At 43.6% G+C, this 16,598-nt stretch overlaps 1 protein-coding gene across 1 annotated transcript; it reads left to right on the top strand.

Annotated features, from left to right (window-relative positions):
* Positions 1-1,254: 1,254 nt before the first annotated feature.
* On the top strand, positions 1,255-4,011 carry LOC116223907 (the record flags this gene model as incomplete). Its single annotated transcript, XM_031582209.2, has 5 exons — positions 1,255-1,450; positions 2,167-2,451; positions 2,893-2,991; positions 3,205-3,303; positions 3,944-4,011. Coding segments are annotated over 5 exons (717 nt in total), but the record flags the coding sequence as incomplete, so codon positions are not given.
* Positions 4,012-16,598: the final 12,587 nt, after the last annotated feature.

Raw genomic sequence — 16,598 nt, 5'->3', positions numbered from 1 at the left:
CTGAGAGTCGCATTCAGTTTCCAGCTCTGTACACACACACACAAACACACACAGAAGACAGAGAAGAAGAGGAGAGGTGTCGACAGGAGAGGAAGATGGCGTCCATCCCCTGTGTTCTGATAGTGTTGCTGATCTGCCTGAGTCAGGACCACATGGGTGAGTTACGGAGAACTACTGTTACCTTGACAACCATCGGCACTACCAGTGGTACACCTGCTGTAACACTGCCATTCATACCAACACTACTATTAGTAGACTAAAGTTGCAATGGATTTGAATGTGAAATACAAGCCACCGTAGCCATAGCATGTGGGTTGGTTTAGCAATAAGATAAAGCTACAGAAGGAAATCAGCTACAGAACTTACATGAAGGGGGAACTTTCTTAGGCTCAGTGAGTTTCAAAGTGTTGTTGTGTGGTCAAATCTGTGTTTGTGTGTGTGACAGTTTGTGTGAGATCATACAAATAGCCCTGACACAAAAAAACAAGGCAGGAAAGATAAAGAGTGAAACTGCAGTGTATAGTTAATTGGAACAGAGTCAAATTAACATTGATTGGATCCCATTTGGTTACATTGTGCAACACTAAGGCTTGACTGCACTATTCAGCATTATTCACTTTCTCACTCATTATTCACTTTCTCACTCATTATTCACTTTCTCACTCATTATTCACTTTCTCACTCATTTTTCACTTTCTCACTCATTATTCACTCTTCACATTCTATGAATTAAGATTCACACTACAATGAATGCATGAATTTACGAGCCACTTAACTAGGATGTTGTTTTTGAGCCCATGCTGTGTGATGTTTTACTCTGGCCTGTATGAGAGTTGAATGGTTGAATGGAGTTTCTTGTAGTTGCTCTGAAAATGGGTTTGCTGAAGAATATGGGTATCTTATTATCCTTAGTGTCACCATGCTGTGTGATATTTTATACTATGATGATGTTTCATGGTGTTGTTATACCCCACTTCAAACACCAGAGCTCACTCATTCTTTGTGATGTTGAATTTACATATTCTGGAACAGAATAAGTCAGTAGTTATCTTTACATTATTTTACACAATATCTCTTAGTGTTAGTATTTGCTTTGACTGATGTGATTTCATTCATCATTCAGGTGTCCAAGGAGTGATTCCCACTGTCTTCTCCAGTGTGGGTGGGAATGTCACTCTTCCCTGCAGGAATGTGGTTTATCCAAACTGCTTTTCTACTACATGGTTTAATAGCAGCTCTAATCCTGCTGTAGGATTGGTCTACTATGGAAAGATCAATCCTGCTGTAGCCACACACAGAACTAAGAGACTGAGTCTGGTCTCTAACTGTTCTCTCCACATTACTGATGTCACCACTGAGGATGCTGGACGCTACACCTGTCGGCAGAACCTGACAGAGGATGGACCCCAACATGGAGATAATGCTGATGTCTATCTGTCTGTTCTTCAGGGTAGGTGTTATTGTTGTTGTTTTATTTGTTGTTGTTTTCAGGCACTCAGGGGCTCAGTAACTGAAGTAAAATAGATTTGTTGGATATAGTATTTAGTCTGTATTGTAAGGTATTCTTCGTTTTTAACAGTTTTTTGTTTAAGGTTTTATATGTGACCTATTTTAATGACATATTCAATTTCATTTCCATCTTATATGGTCATGTGAAGGAGACATAAACTCACTGAAATAAATCAGTATGCAAGCTAGTTTGCTTTTCTTAGTGCCAACTCTGCTGTTGTTGGTGTTTGCAAGGCAAGGCTGGCTTTCAGTGGATTAGCTCACCAGTTCTAGACAAAACTCCATAAAAGTACCGTAGCTCAACTGGTAGCTAAGAGCCCCAACGCCATGTGTTTGATACTCAGGGAGCACACATATTGATCAGGGAGCACACATATTGATCAGGGAGCACACATACTGATCAGGGAGCACACATATTGATCAGGGAGCACACATACTGATCAGGGGAAAATATATATCTGCACTAAACTGCAGGCTGCTTTGGATAAAAGTTTCTGATTAATGTAAATATTTCCTAAATAATTAAATAATATAAAGCTATTTTCTTAAAAAGTAAAAATTCTTCTTTAAATAAACACTGACATTACTGTGTTTGAATGCAGGTGTCTGCTGTATGCTAAACCTGATGTAGTGTGATTATGTCATTTCCTCTTGTAGTCTCTGCTTCCCCCAGTGAGACTGAGATGGAGGCAGACAGTCATGTGACTCTCCACTGCCTCCTGCACACACATGACAACTGTACATGGTCAGTGAAAGATAAAGGAGTTAGTCTGAGCTGGGTGGATGAGACAGGGAAAGATCTCCAGATCAGAACCACGCCTCCCTGTTCCATCACACTGACTGAGGAGCTCAGAGGCCCAAACCCTGTTCATACTCGGACATGCCAGCTGACTGCAGGAGGGCAGGTTCAGACTTCTGTCTCCCACACCATCAGAGTGAAAGGTTAGAGATGATATCATGAGATATAAAATGACTGCTGTTTTCATGATAAACTGAACCTGATTTGTTAAGCTGTCTTAAGTAGCCAATGTTCTCTGCATAACTGCTGCTCCCTGCTCAGTTTTGGCTCACTCAGTTTTCATGAAGTGAATTTGAATCTGTTTATACCAGGCTACTTATGCTCATCATCCTAAAAACATCCAGTTCTTAAAGCCCACTCTCTCTGATGACAGTCATGTTCTGAATGTTAAACTATTTTAAGGAAATGCATGATCTTCCATGTGTAATTGTCTAGTAGTTTTGTAACTGTCTTGCAGTGAATGCAACTGCTTTGCAGTGGTGTAGTTTGCCCTACAACTGTCATTCAGGTTTTCACTGTTTCATCAGTAGGAGTGATTCTAATTGTTGTGATGAGTTACATGTGTACATTGTGTAATCACACAGGTGTCAAATCCACAACTTCCTCTTCCTCTGTATTGGAATCCTCTCCCCGAATGAAAACTGTCACCACTGCTTCCTCAAACTCAACCTCAGGCCCATCAGGTACAGCATGAAGACCATGATCCCCTCAGTCTTTAATAATTATGCTACAGTTCTTCAAATTGTGCTATATGCTACCCACACAAGCGTGTGTGTTTGTCCCATCGATGAGCATCTTGTGTGTGTGTGTGTGTGTGTGTGTGTGTGTCTGTGTGTCTGTGTGTGTGTGTGTGTGTGTGTGTGTGTGTGTGAGCATCTTCTATCTGTGTACTCCAGAGATTGCCATCAGACTCCCCATCTTCTTCATAGTGCTGATTCTGCCTGGACTCATTGCAACTGTTCATTTAGTGAGAAGGAGGAAGCAGACGTGTAGAGGTGAGTGACACACACACACTTCATGAGTGACACACACACACTTGCTGCTGACATGGAAAAGTTCTGTGAAAATCAGACTCCTTTTCTGATCAACGTTTGTTTGGATAATCTTTAGTTTGTGTTTAAAGTGGCATTATGCAGTAATTGTACATCAGGATTACGGTTAGGATAAGCAGTTTTACCTTAAAATAACAGCTTTAAAAAAATCGGGGCGCTACAATGACTTTTAATATGGTGAATCGCCTCCGTGCCATTGCCATACCAGGGTCCGTAGGCATATTACTGCTAAATGTAGGTTTGCCTGAAGCCGCCCGGTTTCTACTGTCTGCCGAACTAGTAAGTAGCTTATTTGCCGTCTTGCTCTGTCTTGTGTGTTGCACTTGCTTGAGGTTTCACTGTGTTAGGACAGTTGTGGACTAACTTGCTTTGTCATAATGTCAAAGTCAGCACATTTCAAGAGATTTCGTTAGTTTTAACCGCTAGCATATCGTTAGCGATTAGCAATTGTTCCGTTATGCTACTTTAAGAGATAAGCAAAGATATCAGACTGCTTCAGTGAAACATTTGGCTCACGTCGTGCTTCTACTCCATGGAATTCAATGATTCTGAAATTGTATTCAACTTTTCTGTCATTCCACAGAGGATCCCCCAGCCATTGAACTACAGGAACTGAATTAACATGGAGAACCAAGAATGGTCTACATGACTATGTGAAGACACTGGTTTTGAATTTAATTGAGGAAAAGGTGTCACCTGTTAATTGGTATTAAAGTATAATTCCAGTTTTGTTTGTGTAATAGTTTGTGTGGTTGTATCGACATCACATCCTGCTGATGAAGAAAAGTAAATCACACTGTTTAATATAACCAATAATATGTTTCATATAACCAATACAACGAGACTAAAGCTGAATCATGTTTATGTAATCAAATTGTGACCCAAATAAAATGTAATAGTGTATTTTTGGATGATGACACTGCATTCACCTCATGTTTTACATCATGTTTCAAATACATGCTTTTTTGTGTTGTGTTGCCATATCCAATTATTATCATCGTCTAAAGACACTGACAGCAAAGAACATATTAGTGCCAGTTAGATAGAAACCATAGTCTGGAAAAGTGCTGAGGGTTTGAAAACAAAACTCATGAAGATCATGAACTGAAATGATCGCAGGTGGAGTCAGACAGCTTTTCAGATAACTGTGGGCATTATGAGGACATCACACGACAGACAAACAGACAGAGAGACAGACAGATTAATTGATTGATACATAGGTAGATAGATCAGCCGATACCAATGCAGTCTCCACTCTAAACCTCACCCTCACTCCAGCTCTACAGCACCACTGTACTCTGCACTGGGAGACACACAGAAGCACTGGGATCAAACCTGCATGCTCAGTCTTCTGGAGTTGTAGTAAACACACACACACACACACACACACACACACACACACCCGCACACACACACACACACACACACACACACACACACACACACACACACACACACACACACACACACACACACACACACACACACACACACACACACACACACACACACACACACACACAGAAGCACTGGGCTCAAACCTGCATGTTCAGTCTTCTGGAGTTGTAGTAAACCGGGGTTTAAGATGCTCAAAAGGACATCAGGAGATGTACACCACAGCACAACACCATTAGTCAGATTCAGGATTTGGGCCCAGTTACTCCTCACATAAAGGAACACACACACACACAAACACACACACACACACACACACACACACACACACACCCACACACACACACACACACACACTAGTGGAGGAGGCCCTTTACTCCAGAGCACGCCTGCTTCTCCTCGGCAGAAGCCTGCACCAGAAACAGCGCCAGGGGTCCTGGAAGCCCTTCACAGGCTGATGGAGGAGAATCAGAGGATGCGGTGACAGATGATGGACATATACAGACGCCTCCCCACCGACCAGAGCTACAGAATCTGACACATGGGGTGCAGTCAGTGCACAGCGTGAGACGGGGTCCTAGCCCAGTGTCGTGTCTAAACACATCGCCACGCGGTCTCAGCAAACAGTATTTGAACAGCAGATGTAGAGTTCTTCAAGACGGATTTATTGCATAATTTAAACAGCAATAGAGATGGACTCCGGAGGCAATCTGACAAATAATTCCTGCGCCCCTGTATTTAAAAGTTAATCGAACACTCCCACCACAGCCCTGGTTGGCTGATCCCTTTGACCAATTAAACCTGACCTCCCACCTGACCCTAATCAAATCAGAAGACTTACACTGTATCTAATAACCCACCCATTATTTCCCTTAGGTCAACACCCCCTTATTTGAAATCTCAACGGTCATCTTATATACTATGTGTGACTAATCCACATTAAACCCCTCAAACTAATTAAATGAGTTACCTGGCAAATCCCTTCTTACGCATATAAAAATATCCCACACCAGCCTTCACCCTAGGGGATCCAAGGGAGTTTGGGAGTGCAGTACAGCAGTGTCATTCTCCATCTCCCCCGCTGACCAGCCACAGAAGTCCTTTAAGATGAACAGGGCGTTCACTGCTGATCAACTGGGTCTGGCAGAGCCCCTTCAGAGGAAGCACAAGCACTTAAGAGGCCTTCCTCTCCAGGCTCTAGACGGAGTGCCCCCACTGCTGTAGGTTGGGTCTGATGATCCCCACCTCATCACTCCAGTGCACTTCTGGGCCTTCAGAAGAGGAGCTGAGTGAAGGAGCTGAGTCCTGCTTCATTCCACATCACATGGTGAGCCACAACGGAGAAAACAGGATTGTCTTCAGGTGTTCCTTCATGTATAAGGGAGACAACCTCAATGAGCTGCTGCTGCTGCCTGGCCCCACTCTGAGTTCCAGTCTGCTTGGTGTGCTGGTACTTGGCGTCTGAGAGAGCACTCAGGCGCTGCCAGAGGCCATATCAAGGGCATGTTTCATCACATAAGCCCTTACTTCACTTCCTGTGGCGAGACCTGAAGACAGAGGAACCACCCAGCATCTACATGTGGCAAGTCCTTCCCTCAGGTTGCCACATGTAGCCCCTGTTGCGCTGCAGAAGCATGTGTTTGACCACAGCCAGCCGGGTGAGTGTCCATAGAAAGGTCCTTCTATGTGGACAACTGTCTGCAGAGCCTTCCTTCTGTGGAAGAAGCCCAACACCTGGTTGACAAGCCGACCTCACTGCTGGCTACAGGTGGATCTGGACTACACCAGGGGGCCAGCAACACCCCTGAGATCTACACCAGGGGAACAGCAACACCCCTGAGAACTACGCCAGGGGGCCAGCAACACCCCTGAGAACTACGCCAGGGGGCCAGCAACACCCCTGAGATCTACACCAGGGGAACAGCAACACCCCTGAGAACTACGCCAGGGGGCCAGCAACACCCCTGAGATCTACACCAGGGGAACAGCAACACCCCTGAGAACTACGCCAGGGGGCCAGCAACACCCCTGAGAACTACGCCAGTGGGCCAGCAACACCCCTGAGAACTACACCAGGGGGCCAGCAACACCCCTGAGATCTACACCAGGGGAACAGCAACACCCCTGAGAACTACGCCAGGGGGCCAGCAACACCCCTGAGAACTACACCAGGGGGCCAGCAACACCCCTGAGAACTACGCCAGGGGGCTAGCAACACCCCTGAGGCCCTCAGCCGCCTGCCCAGAGACGCCAGATCTGAGAGCAGTGAGCTGAGGCTCAATGAGTCAGACACTGACCCACAGGACTGACCCTGAGTCAGGCACTGACCCACAGGACTGACCCTGAGTCAGACACTGACCCACAGGACTGACCCTGAGTCAGATACTGACCCACAGGAGCTCGCTCTGGGACTGTGTGTGTACTTGTTTCCTTATTAGCATACAAGATATTTCATGCAGTGGTGATGCAAGTTCTGTGGAAGTAGAAGTGTCATGTCTCTTTGTCACAGACTCTCACACCCCCAACACCACCAATACGTGTGAAGTCAGAGTCATCTATAAACCCCCCACACCACCAATACGTGTGAAGACAGAGTCATCTATGAATCCCCCACACCACCAATACGTGTGAAGACAGAGTTATCTATGATCTTCGGTCTTCTTCTGTGGTCTGTTGCTCCTTTGAGCGCACTGGGGGTGGAACATCTGGGATCAGGAAAAAAAAAGAAAATGGATACAAAATGTGTGCACAAACACCACACATACACACACACACACACACACACACACACACACATACACACACACACTGGTGTCAGTATAATTCTGCAGTCGTATTAGACCGTGGTTTAAGATGATCAAAAGGACATCAGGAGATGTACACCACAGCACAACACCATTAGTCAGATTCAGGATTTGGGCCCAGTCACATAAAGGAACACACACACACACGCACACACGCACACACGCACACACACACATACACACATGCACACATACACACACACACACACACAGCGTGATGATGTGCTTTCAGAACTACCACCAGTAGCATGTGTGGTTTAGGTGTTGCTGTTTTGCTGGTGTAAATGTGTCTATGATGCTATTAGTTCTCAGAACCACAAACACCACAGGAGGAACAGGATGGGGTGACACACACCCGTCACACACACACACATCAAATACACACACACACACACACACACACACACACACGCACACACATAGCTGCATTTAGAGGAAACACACACAGAAGAGGACTGACACTGAGTCCAGAGTCACATTCAGTTTCCAGCTCTGTACACACACACACACACACAAACACACACATAAGACAGAGAAGAAGAGGAGAGGAGTCGACAGGAGAGGAAGATGGCGTCCATCCCCTGTGTTCTGATAGTGTTGCTGATCTGCCTGAGTCAGGACCACACGGGTGAGTTACGGGGAAACTAACGTTACCTTGACAACCATCAGCACTACCAGTGGTACACCTGCTGTAACACTGCCATTCATACCAACACTACTATTAGTGCACTAAAGTTGCAATGGATTTGAATGTGAAATACAAGCCACCGTAGCCATAGCATGTGGGTTTGGTTTAGCAATAAGATAAAGCTACAGAAGGAAATCAGCTACAGAACTTACATGAAGGGGGAACTTTCTTAGGCTAAGTGAATTCCAAAGTGTTGTTGTGTGGTCAAGTCTGTGTTTGTGTCTGTGACAGTTTGTGTGAGATCATACAAAAAGCCCTGACAAAAAAAACAGGCAGGAAAGATAAACAGTGAAAGTTAAATTAAACATTGATTGGATCCCATTTGGTTAAATTGTGCAACACTAAGGCTTGACTGCACTATTCAGCATTATTCACTTTCTCACTCATTATTCACTTGCTCACTCATTATTCACTCTCTGCACATACTATGGATTACGATTCACACTACAATGAATGCATGATTTTAAAACCCACTTAACTAGGATGTTGTTTTTGAGCCCATGCTGTGTGATGTTTTACTCTGGCCTGTATGAGAGTTGAATGGTTGAATGTAGTTTCTTGTAGTTGTTCTGAAAATGGGTTTGCTGAAGAATATGTGTATCTTGTGTCATCATGCTGTGTGATGTTTTATACTATGATGATGTTCAGGCACGTGCACAGACATTTTGGGGGGCAGGTGCTCAAACCAAAAAAAAGGGCACCCATCGCCAAAATTATTAATGAAATTAAAAATAATAATAATAAATAAATAAATAACACAGTAGGATATTCTCAACTTAAATATTTATTTTTGTTAACAAACTAACTCAAATTATCTCCTGAACATAACTCAGTTCTACACTCTGTCTGTCCTTCCTCATCCATGATGGGCTCCTCTGAACCAGGTAGGGTTACTGATTCTCCCTCATTTGTTTTACTAGTTGATGGCCTGATCCAAGATAAAAGAGAGCTGCTACCCTGAGCTGCTTCCTGCAGTTCCCTGTCCTTCTGCTTTTGGAGTCTCTCTTTTCTTGGTATTATGCTGCAAATTTTGTAAATGAGATAAATCAATGTTGTGCATAATGATCAAGAGTGACTTAAATTATCTCTGTAAAGCTGACAACACAGTACACACACATTTTTTTTAACTGTTTTCTGACTGAGTTGAAGCATAAGCATTACACTAATAATATACCACAATATACCTCACCAGACTGTCATGTAGCTCAACTTAAGACCTACCTTTCATTTAAATAATTACGATTTTAAATGAAACAAAACTAGTGAACTTGTCTAATTTGTAGAACCGTAAAACTGTCTTTAAATGCTCTGCCTGCCTGCCTGTTTGCCTGCCTGCCTGCCTGTATCTCTCTCCCTCTCTCTCTTCATTAAACATGACAAACGTCAGTAAACAACTGGACAAGGCTTTGAAATCACGGATTTCGTGAGTTTTGTGTTTGTTTATTTTTTTAGGAAACGTCGGACCAGTTGCGACGTAATGTTTTCAGCGGCGCTAATGTTGTGGTTAATTTATCACCAAACAACGTCGGGGGATTGCACAAACACCGTCATTACCTGTTTGTCTGATGCTGCGGGTCAGAGAAGAAGTAGGGCTGAAACACACCAAACTCTTGGCACAAAAACGTCTTGGCAAAGTGCGGCGGGCAAAACAGCCACAGGGGCACCAGGCTGTTTTGCCCGGCGCCTAGGAAGCGGAGCTGCGTGCGCAACCTGCATGGGCCGAGTGTGACATTGATGAGCGGTGCGCCTCCGCGCCTTGCGCTGAAAAGTTGAGAATAGTTCAACTTTTAAGCGCATCTAAAAAACGCTAGAAAGACGCAACGCGTGGTGGAGAAAAGGCGCACACGCAAGGCGCGCCGTACCATAGGAAACAATGCATTTGCTAGCGTCCCGTTTTTAAAAACGCGTTTGGTGTGTTTCGGCCCGTAGGCTGCAGCCGTTTGGCCTGGCGCTCAGCACTGCATGAGCACTAAGTGGAGTAGGAGGAGGAGGAGGGAGGGGCGCGTGGGGCTTGTGAGCGCCGCGGAGCATGTCGGACCGAAATTCTTAAGAACTCAAATAAATGCCCCGTCATATATCAAAACACATTTGGGGGGAATTGATGACAGAGTCATTTTTATTCTTAAATATTGATGAATGAAGAAAAAATGTGGCTCCAGCAGAAGGGACACTTTTCACATCCAGGGCAAAAGGGCAGGTGCTTGAGCACCACTAGGGGTCTATCTGTGCACGTGCCCGATGATGTTTCATGGTGTTGTTATACCCCACTTCAAACACCAGAGCTCACTCATTCTTTGTGATGTTGAATTTATATATTCTGGAACAAAATGAGTCTGTAGTTATTTTTACATTATTTTCCACAATATCTCTTAGTGTTAGCATTAGCTTTGACTGATGTGATTTCATTCATCATTCAGGTGTCCAAGGAGAGATTCCCACTGTCTTCTCCAGTGTGGGTGGGAATGCCACTCTTCCCTGCAGGAATGTGGTTTATTCAGACTGCTCTTCTACTACATGGATTAGTAGCAACTCTGGGCGTGCTGCTGTAGGATTGGTCCTCCTTGGAAAGATCGATCCTGATGTAGCCCCACACAGACCTGAGACACTGAGTCTGGACTCTGACTGTTCTCTCCACATTACTGATGTCACCACTGAGGATACTGAAGTCTACACCTGTCGGCAGTACTTGAGAGAGGTTGGACCCCAACATGGACAGAATGCTTATGTCTATCTGTCTGTTCTTCAGGGTAGGTGTTATTAACCGTTTGTTTTTTAAGGTTTTGTATGTAACCTATTCTTAATGACATTCTCAAATTAATTTGTATCTTATATGGTCATGTGAAGGAGACATAAACTCACTGAAATAAATCAGTATGCAAGCTAGTTTGCTTATCTTAGTGCCAACTCTGCTGTAGTGCCAAGACTGGCTTTCAGTGGATTAGCTCACCAGTTCTAGACAAAACTCCATAAAAGTACCTGTAGCTCGACTGGTAGCTAAGAGCACCAATGCCATGTGTTTGATTCCCAGGGAGCACACATATTGATCAGGGAGCACACATACTGATCAGGAGCACACATATTGATCAGGGAACACACATACTGATCAGGGAGCACACATATTGATCAGGGGAAGTTATATATCTGCACTACACTGCAGGCTGCTTTGGATAAAAGTGTCTGATGAATGTAAATATTTCCTAAATAATGAAATAAATGTAAAAATAGTTCCTTTCCCTAATAATGTATAGAGGTAAAACTCCTCTTTAAAGAAAACTTAAATGCACGTTACTGTGAAAGCAGGTGTCTGCTGAATGCTAAATCTGATGTAGTGTGATGATGTCATTTCCTCCTGTAGTCTCTGCTTCCCCCAGTGAGACTGAGATGGAGGCAGGCAGTCATGTGACTCTCCACTGCCTCCTGCACACACATTACAACTGTGGAGGATCAGAGGCAGATGAAGGAGTTAGTCTGAGCTGGGTGGATGAGACAGGGAAAGAGCTGAAGAACATTAATAATCTCCAGATCAGAACCCCATCTCCCTGTTCCATCACACTGACTGAGGAGCTCAGAGGTCCAAACCCTGTTCATACTCGGACATGCCAGCTGACTGCAGGAGGGCAGGTTCAGACTTCTGTCTCCCACACCATCAGAGTGAAAGGTTAGAAATGCCACTGCTTTACATTTTGAATAGAGTCCTGTAGTACACACTACAACGGTCATTCAGGTCGGTTTCATCAATAGGACAACATAAGGACATTGTTTAAACGCACAGGTGTTCTACCCATGTTAGAATCTAAGGAGCGCGGCAAACTTGGAGAATGGACCAGAAGAAGTAGTCAGGAGTTTATTTCAGTGTAACAAGGTGTTGGCAGTTATACCATTCAGTCAGGTAGGAGAATACATGGGAGTGGTGATGAGACCTAGAGTCCTAAGGTAATGGCTGGAAGGGAAGACATCGGGGGTTTACACCTGTGGGGGAGTGGCTCCTCTGAGGGGGGGGGGGGGGGGGGTTAGAGGACCGATGGGGGGTTCTCAGCTATTTGCTCTTACTGAGACAAAGACAGAGTACCGAGTACATAACCAGGGGCATGGGTTACAGATTATTGCAAAATAATGTCAGCACTTAGCTCATGTCTGACACAACAGGAAAACAGCAATACTCGGGTTCCATCACCCACAACTTCCTCTACCTCAGTATTGAAATCCTGTCCCCAAACGAACGTCATCATCACTGCTTCCTCAAACTCAGGCCCATCAGGTACAGCATGAAGACAATGATCCTCTCCGTCTCTATTTAATATGCTACAGGTCTTCAAATTGTGCAATATGCTGCTCAGTCATTCTTTTATTGAGCAGTGGGTTTTATCCAAAATATCTTAAATCAACACTATGTTACAATTTTACCTTAAAATAACAGTTTCAAAATGATCTTTGTGGTACACTGACTTGTAATGCGGATAATGGCGTCTGTGCCACTGCCCAACACGCCTGGTGTGCCTGGTGCTGCACTATGGAACTGGGGTACAGGACGCGAGACCTCTCACGTGAACTACGTAATCGTTTATGGCCACACCTCATGCAACAACAACTAGACCCATCTGCTAGATACAAGAAGAAACTAGTGCAGTATTCTATGAATGGACATCATGTCAGAGGCAACAAAGAAACCAAGGAAGACGTTTAGGAGGAAGCAAGGAAGAGAAAAAGAGAGAGTAACCCAGCATGAGACCAAAAAAGTGTTAGTCTGGGACTGGCTTTTACTCGTTGGCTTATTAGCTGTCTTGCTATGTCTTGTGTTGCGTTGCGCTTGCTTGATGTTTGGCTGTGTTAGGAAAGTTGTCGACTTGCTAGTTCTTACCAAAAAATTCCAATTTTAACATAATGGGGCTTTAAAGCTGACACTAACAAAAGAAGAGTCATAAGCTTAGTGGACACTACCTGGCATGGCGTCTCTTGACAGAATAGGTCTCTACTGACTTGTATCAGTCTTATGATAGAAGGTTTAAGTAAATTGTTTAACAAAGGTCAAATCTTTTTTTTACTCAGCAACAAAGTCCACAGACCATGATATCCTCAGTTGAAATAATCGTGCTTTGCATTTGGCATTGAGTTGTGTAGTACACACTACAACGGTTGTTCAGATTTCCACTGTTTCATCAATAGGAGTGAATCTAATTATTGTGATGAGTTACATGTGTACATTGTTTAATCACACAGGTGTTCAACCCACAACGTCCTCTCCCCGAATGAAAACTGCTTCCTCAACCTCAACCTCAGGCCCATCAGGTACAGCATGAAGACCATGATCCCATCAGTCTTTATTAATTATGCTGCAGTTCTTCAAATTGTGCAATATGCTACCCAGTTGTAAAAGTCATTATTTTATTGAGCTGTGTTTTATCCAAAATGTTAACACTAACACTAACACAAGAAGAGTCATAAGCTTAGTGGACACTAACTGGCATGGCCTCTTGTTGAGCTCTGGACGAGTGTAGCACCTCTTGTTGAGCTGCTTGATGCAATTTCAATGTGAAAGTCCCCTTTAGGGATTGAATGTATTTCTGGTGTTAAACACTCAAAGTACGTACAGAACTAAAGCACTCACTCTCTCCCTCCCTCCTTCTCCCCATCACTCTCTCTCTCCCTCCCTCCTTCTCCCCATCACTCTCCCTCCCTCCTTCTCCCCATCACTCTCTCTCTCCCTCCCTCCTTCTCCCCATCACTCTCTCCCTCCCTCCTTCTCCCCCATCACTCTCTCTCTCCCTCCCTCCTTCTCCCCATCACTCTCTCCCTCCCTCCTTCTCCCCATCACTCTCTCTCTCCATACCTCCTTCTCCCCATCACTCTCTCTCTCCCTGAATCTCTATCCCTCTCCTGTATTTTATCCTTTCCTTCCCTCAGTTTCCCCAGTTGTTCGTCTGGTTGCTGGAGTTGTTGTCTCTGTCATTCTGTTGGCTGCTGCATTGATGATAATTGTGGTGATATGCAAGAGAAGGACAAGTGAGTGTTTCACTGGCAACACTATTAACAACTAGCACCTTTATGAAGACAATACTATGAACTCTATAGTTCCAAATTCTATCATTTAATCTTGTTCATATTTCAGATGCTGGAGGAGAGCCAAGACACCAATCAGTGAGTAAAAATGCTTCTTCTCAGAAATAGTCATTCTACCAGGTTTTATATATGTCACATATCACATAATTATATCACATCAGTTTGTATACGAAAGCGCAGTAAAGCGAAGTAAGCTCTATATGAATTTACAATAATCTGACACATTGTTTTTCAGAATCAAAGCAGGACCAGTGCCATAGTCATGCCGTCTGTTCAGCCACCAGACTCCTCAGCTAATGTAAGATAATGATTTATTCTCATGATATACACAAACTCCTCAGCTAATGTAAGATAATGATATATTCTCATGATATACACAAACCCCTCAGCTAATGTAAGATAAAGATTTATTCTCACGATATACACAAACTCCTCATCTAATGTAAGATAATGATATATTCTCATGATATACATCCATCTGAGGCCAAGAACTGATGCAGGAGTTACATCTGGATAACTTTTAGTATTAATCATGGTAGTAGAAGAATAGTCTGAACACAATACTGAGGTTTACTATTCTTCACTATTTCCCACTGAACTTATCTTTGATCGAAGCACCTTTACTCCAAACTGATGAAAATGTGTCTCTCTTCTATACAGAAGGAGGAAGAAGCTGATCTGCACTATGCAGCCTTTCAGCACCTCAACCCAACCCAAGCTAGGCCTTCTGCAGTGAGTCACTGGTCATCATGTTTGGTCATCTTCTTGTTTATGCTCCTCAGTGTGGGATGATACCTTTGTTTGTTTGTTTGTTTGTTTGTTTGTTTGTTTACAGAAGCAGTCTGAGGACACCGTGACCTACAGCACCATCATGCAGTTATCTGGTGGTGAAGACCAGAACAGCGCCAGACCTGCTGGCAGACCAGTGGACCCCAATGATCTGTATGCTACTGTTCAGAAGAATAACAATATACAGAATTAACAGTCATATGGATACACACACACACACACACACACACACACACACACACACACACACACACACACACACACACACACACACACACACACACACACACACACACACACAGTCATGAAGGCCCCCAGTAAGACTGTAATTCTACAGTTGCTTGTGGTTGCATGTAGCCAGATCCATTTAGACTGGGAAGGTGAAATGTGTGCCTCTTTTTCTTCCACAAACACACACACACACACACACACACACATACTCACATCAGCCACATGTACCCAAAGTGTCAGTGATAAGGCTTGCTCCTTATAGATGCTCAGCGATGACAGAAAACATACAGTACATACCAGACGTCTGTCAAACAGTGTAGTATTATTTAGGAGATGTCATAACCTATCAGAAAGGCATTACAGCATTACAGTGAGCAACATGTGTCTGTTAAGTTCTTGTGAGGTTTACTATGCTATACTTTACTATACTATGAGTTTACTATGCTATACTATACTATGTGTTTACTATGCCATACTTTACTATGAGTTTTATGTTCTCTCTTGTTTCATATACTTTTTGTAGAACAGCATATTGCTAACCTATATATAGAGAGAGCTTTAGAGTGTTTTGATCTACTAAGTTTTGGAATAAATATTTTGATATTTTGCTCTACTCAGTTTTGGAATAAAGCCATTTCTTAAGAAACTATATTATTCTTTCTGACATATTCTCATAATTCTTATAATGACTCGCAAGTTACTCTAATGTTACCATACAAATGTTACCATTACCTGCCACCATCATTACTGATATGAGACACTTTGTGCATAAGTGTAAGTATGGACCCTTTTGTACTGATTTCTTCATCTCAGGATGACAGACACATTATACATATTATGGTAATATTACATTTAATTAATTAAAAGAAGTTACCAATGTCAAAAATGACTTTTTACATGCATGCTAACTCAGTTAAATTATCCGTGCCAGCGAACTGCAGGGGAGCAGGTTCAGGCTTGTAGAGTAGACATATTTACACCAGCAAAACAACAACACTACAGCCACGCCCACAAAACAACAACAACAATACAACCACGCCCACAAAACAACAACACTACAGCCACGCCTGCAAAACAACAACAACACTACAGCCACGCCCACAAAACAACAACACTACAGCCACGCCCACAAAACAACAACACTACAGCCACGCCCACAAAACAACAACATCAATACAGCCACGCCTGCAAAACAACAACACTACAGCCACGCTAGCAAAACAACAACACTACAGCCACGCCCACAAAACAACAACACTACAGCCACGCCCACA

Source organism: Clupea harengus, chromosome 15 (genome assembly GCF_900700415.2).
Source record: "Clupea harengus chromosome 15, Ch_v2.0.2, whole genome shotgun sequence".
In the NCBI taxonomy this organism is placed as follows: Eukaryota; Metazoa; Chordata; class Actinopteri; order Clupeiformes; family Clupeidae; genus Clupea; species Clupea harengus.
This window is presented reverse-complemented; position numbering and strand designations above follow the sequence as displayed.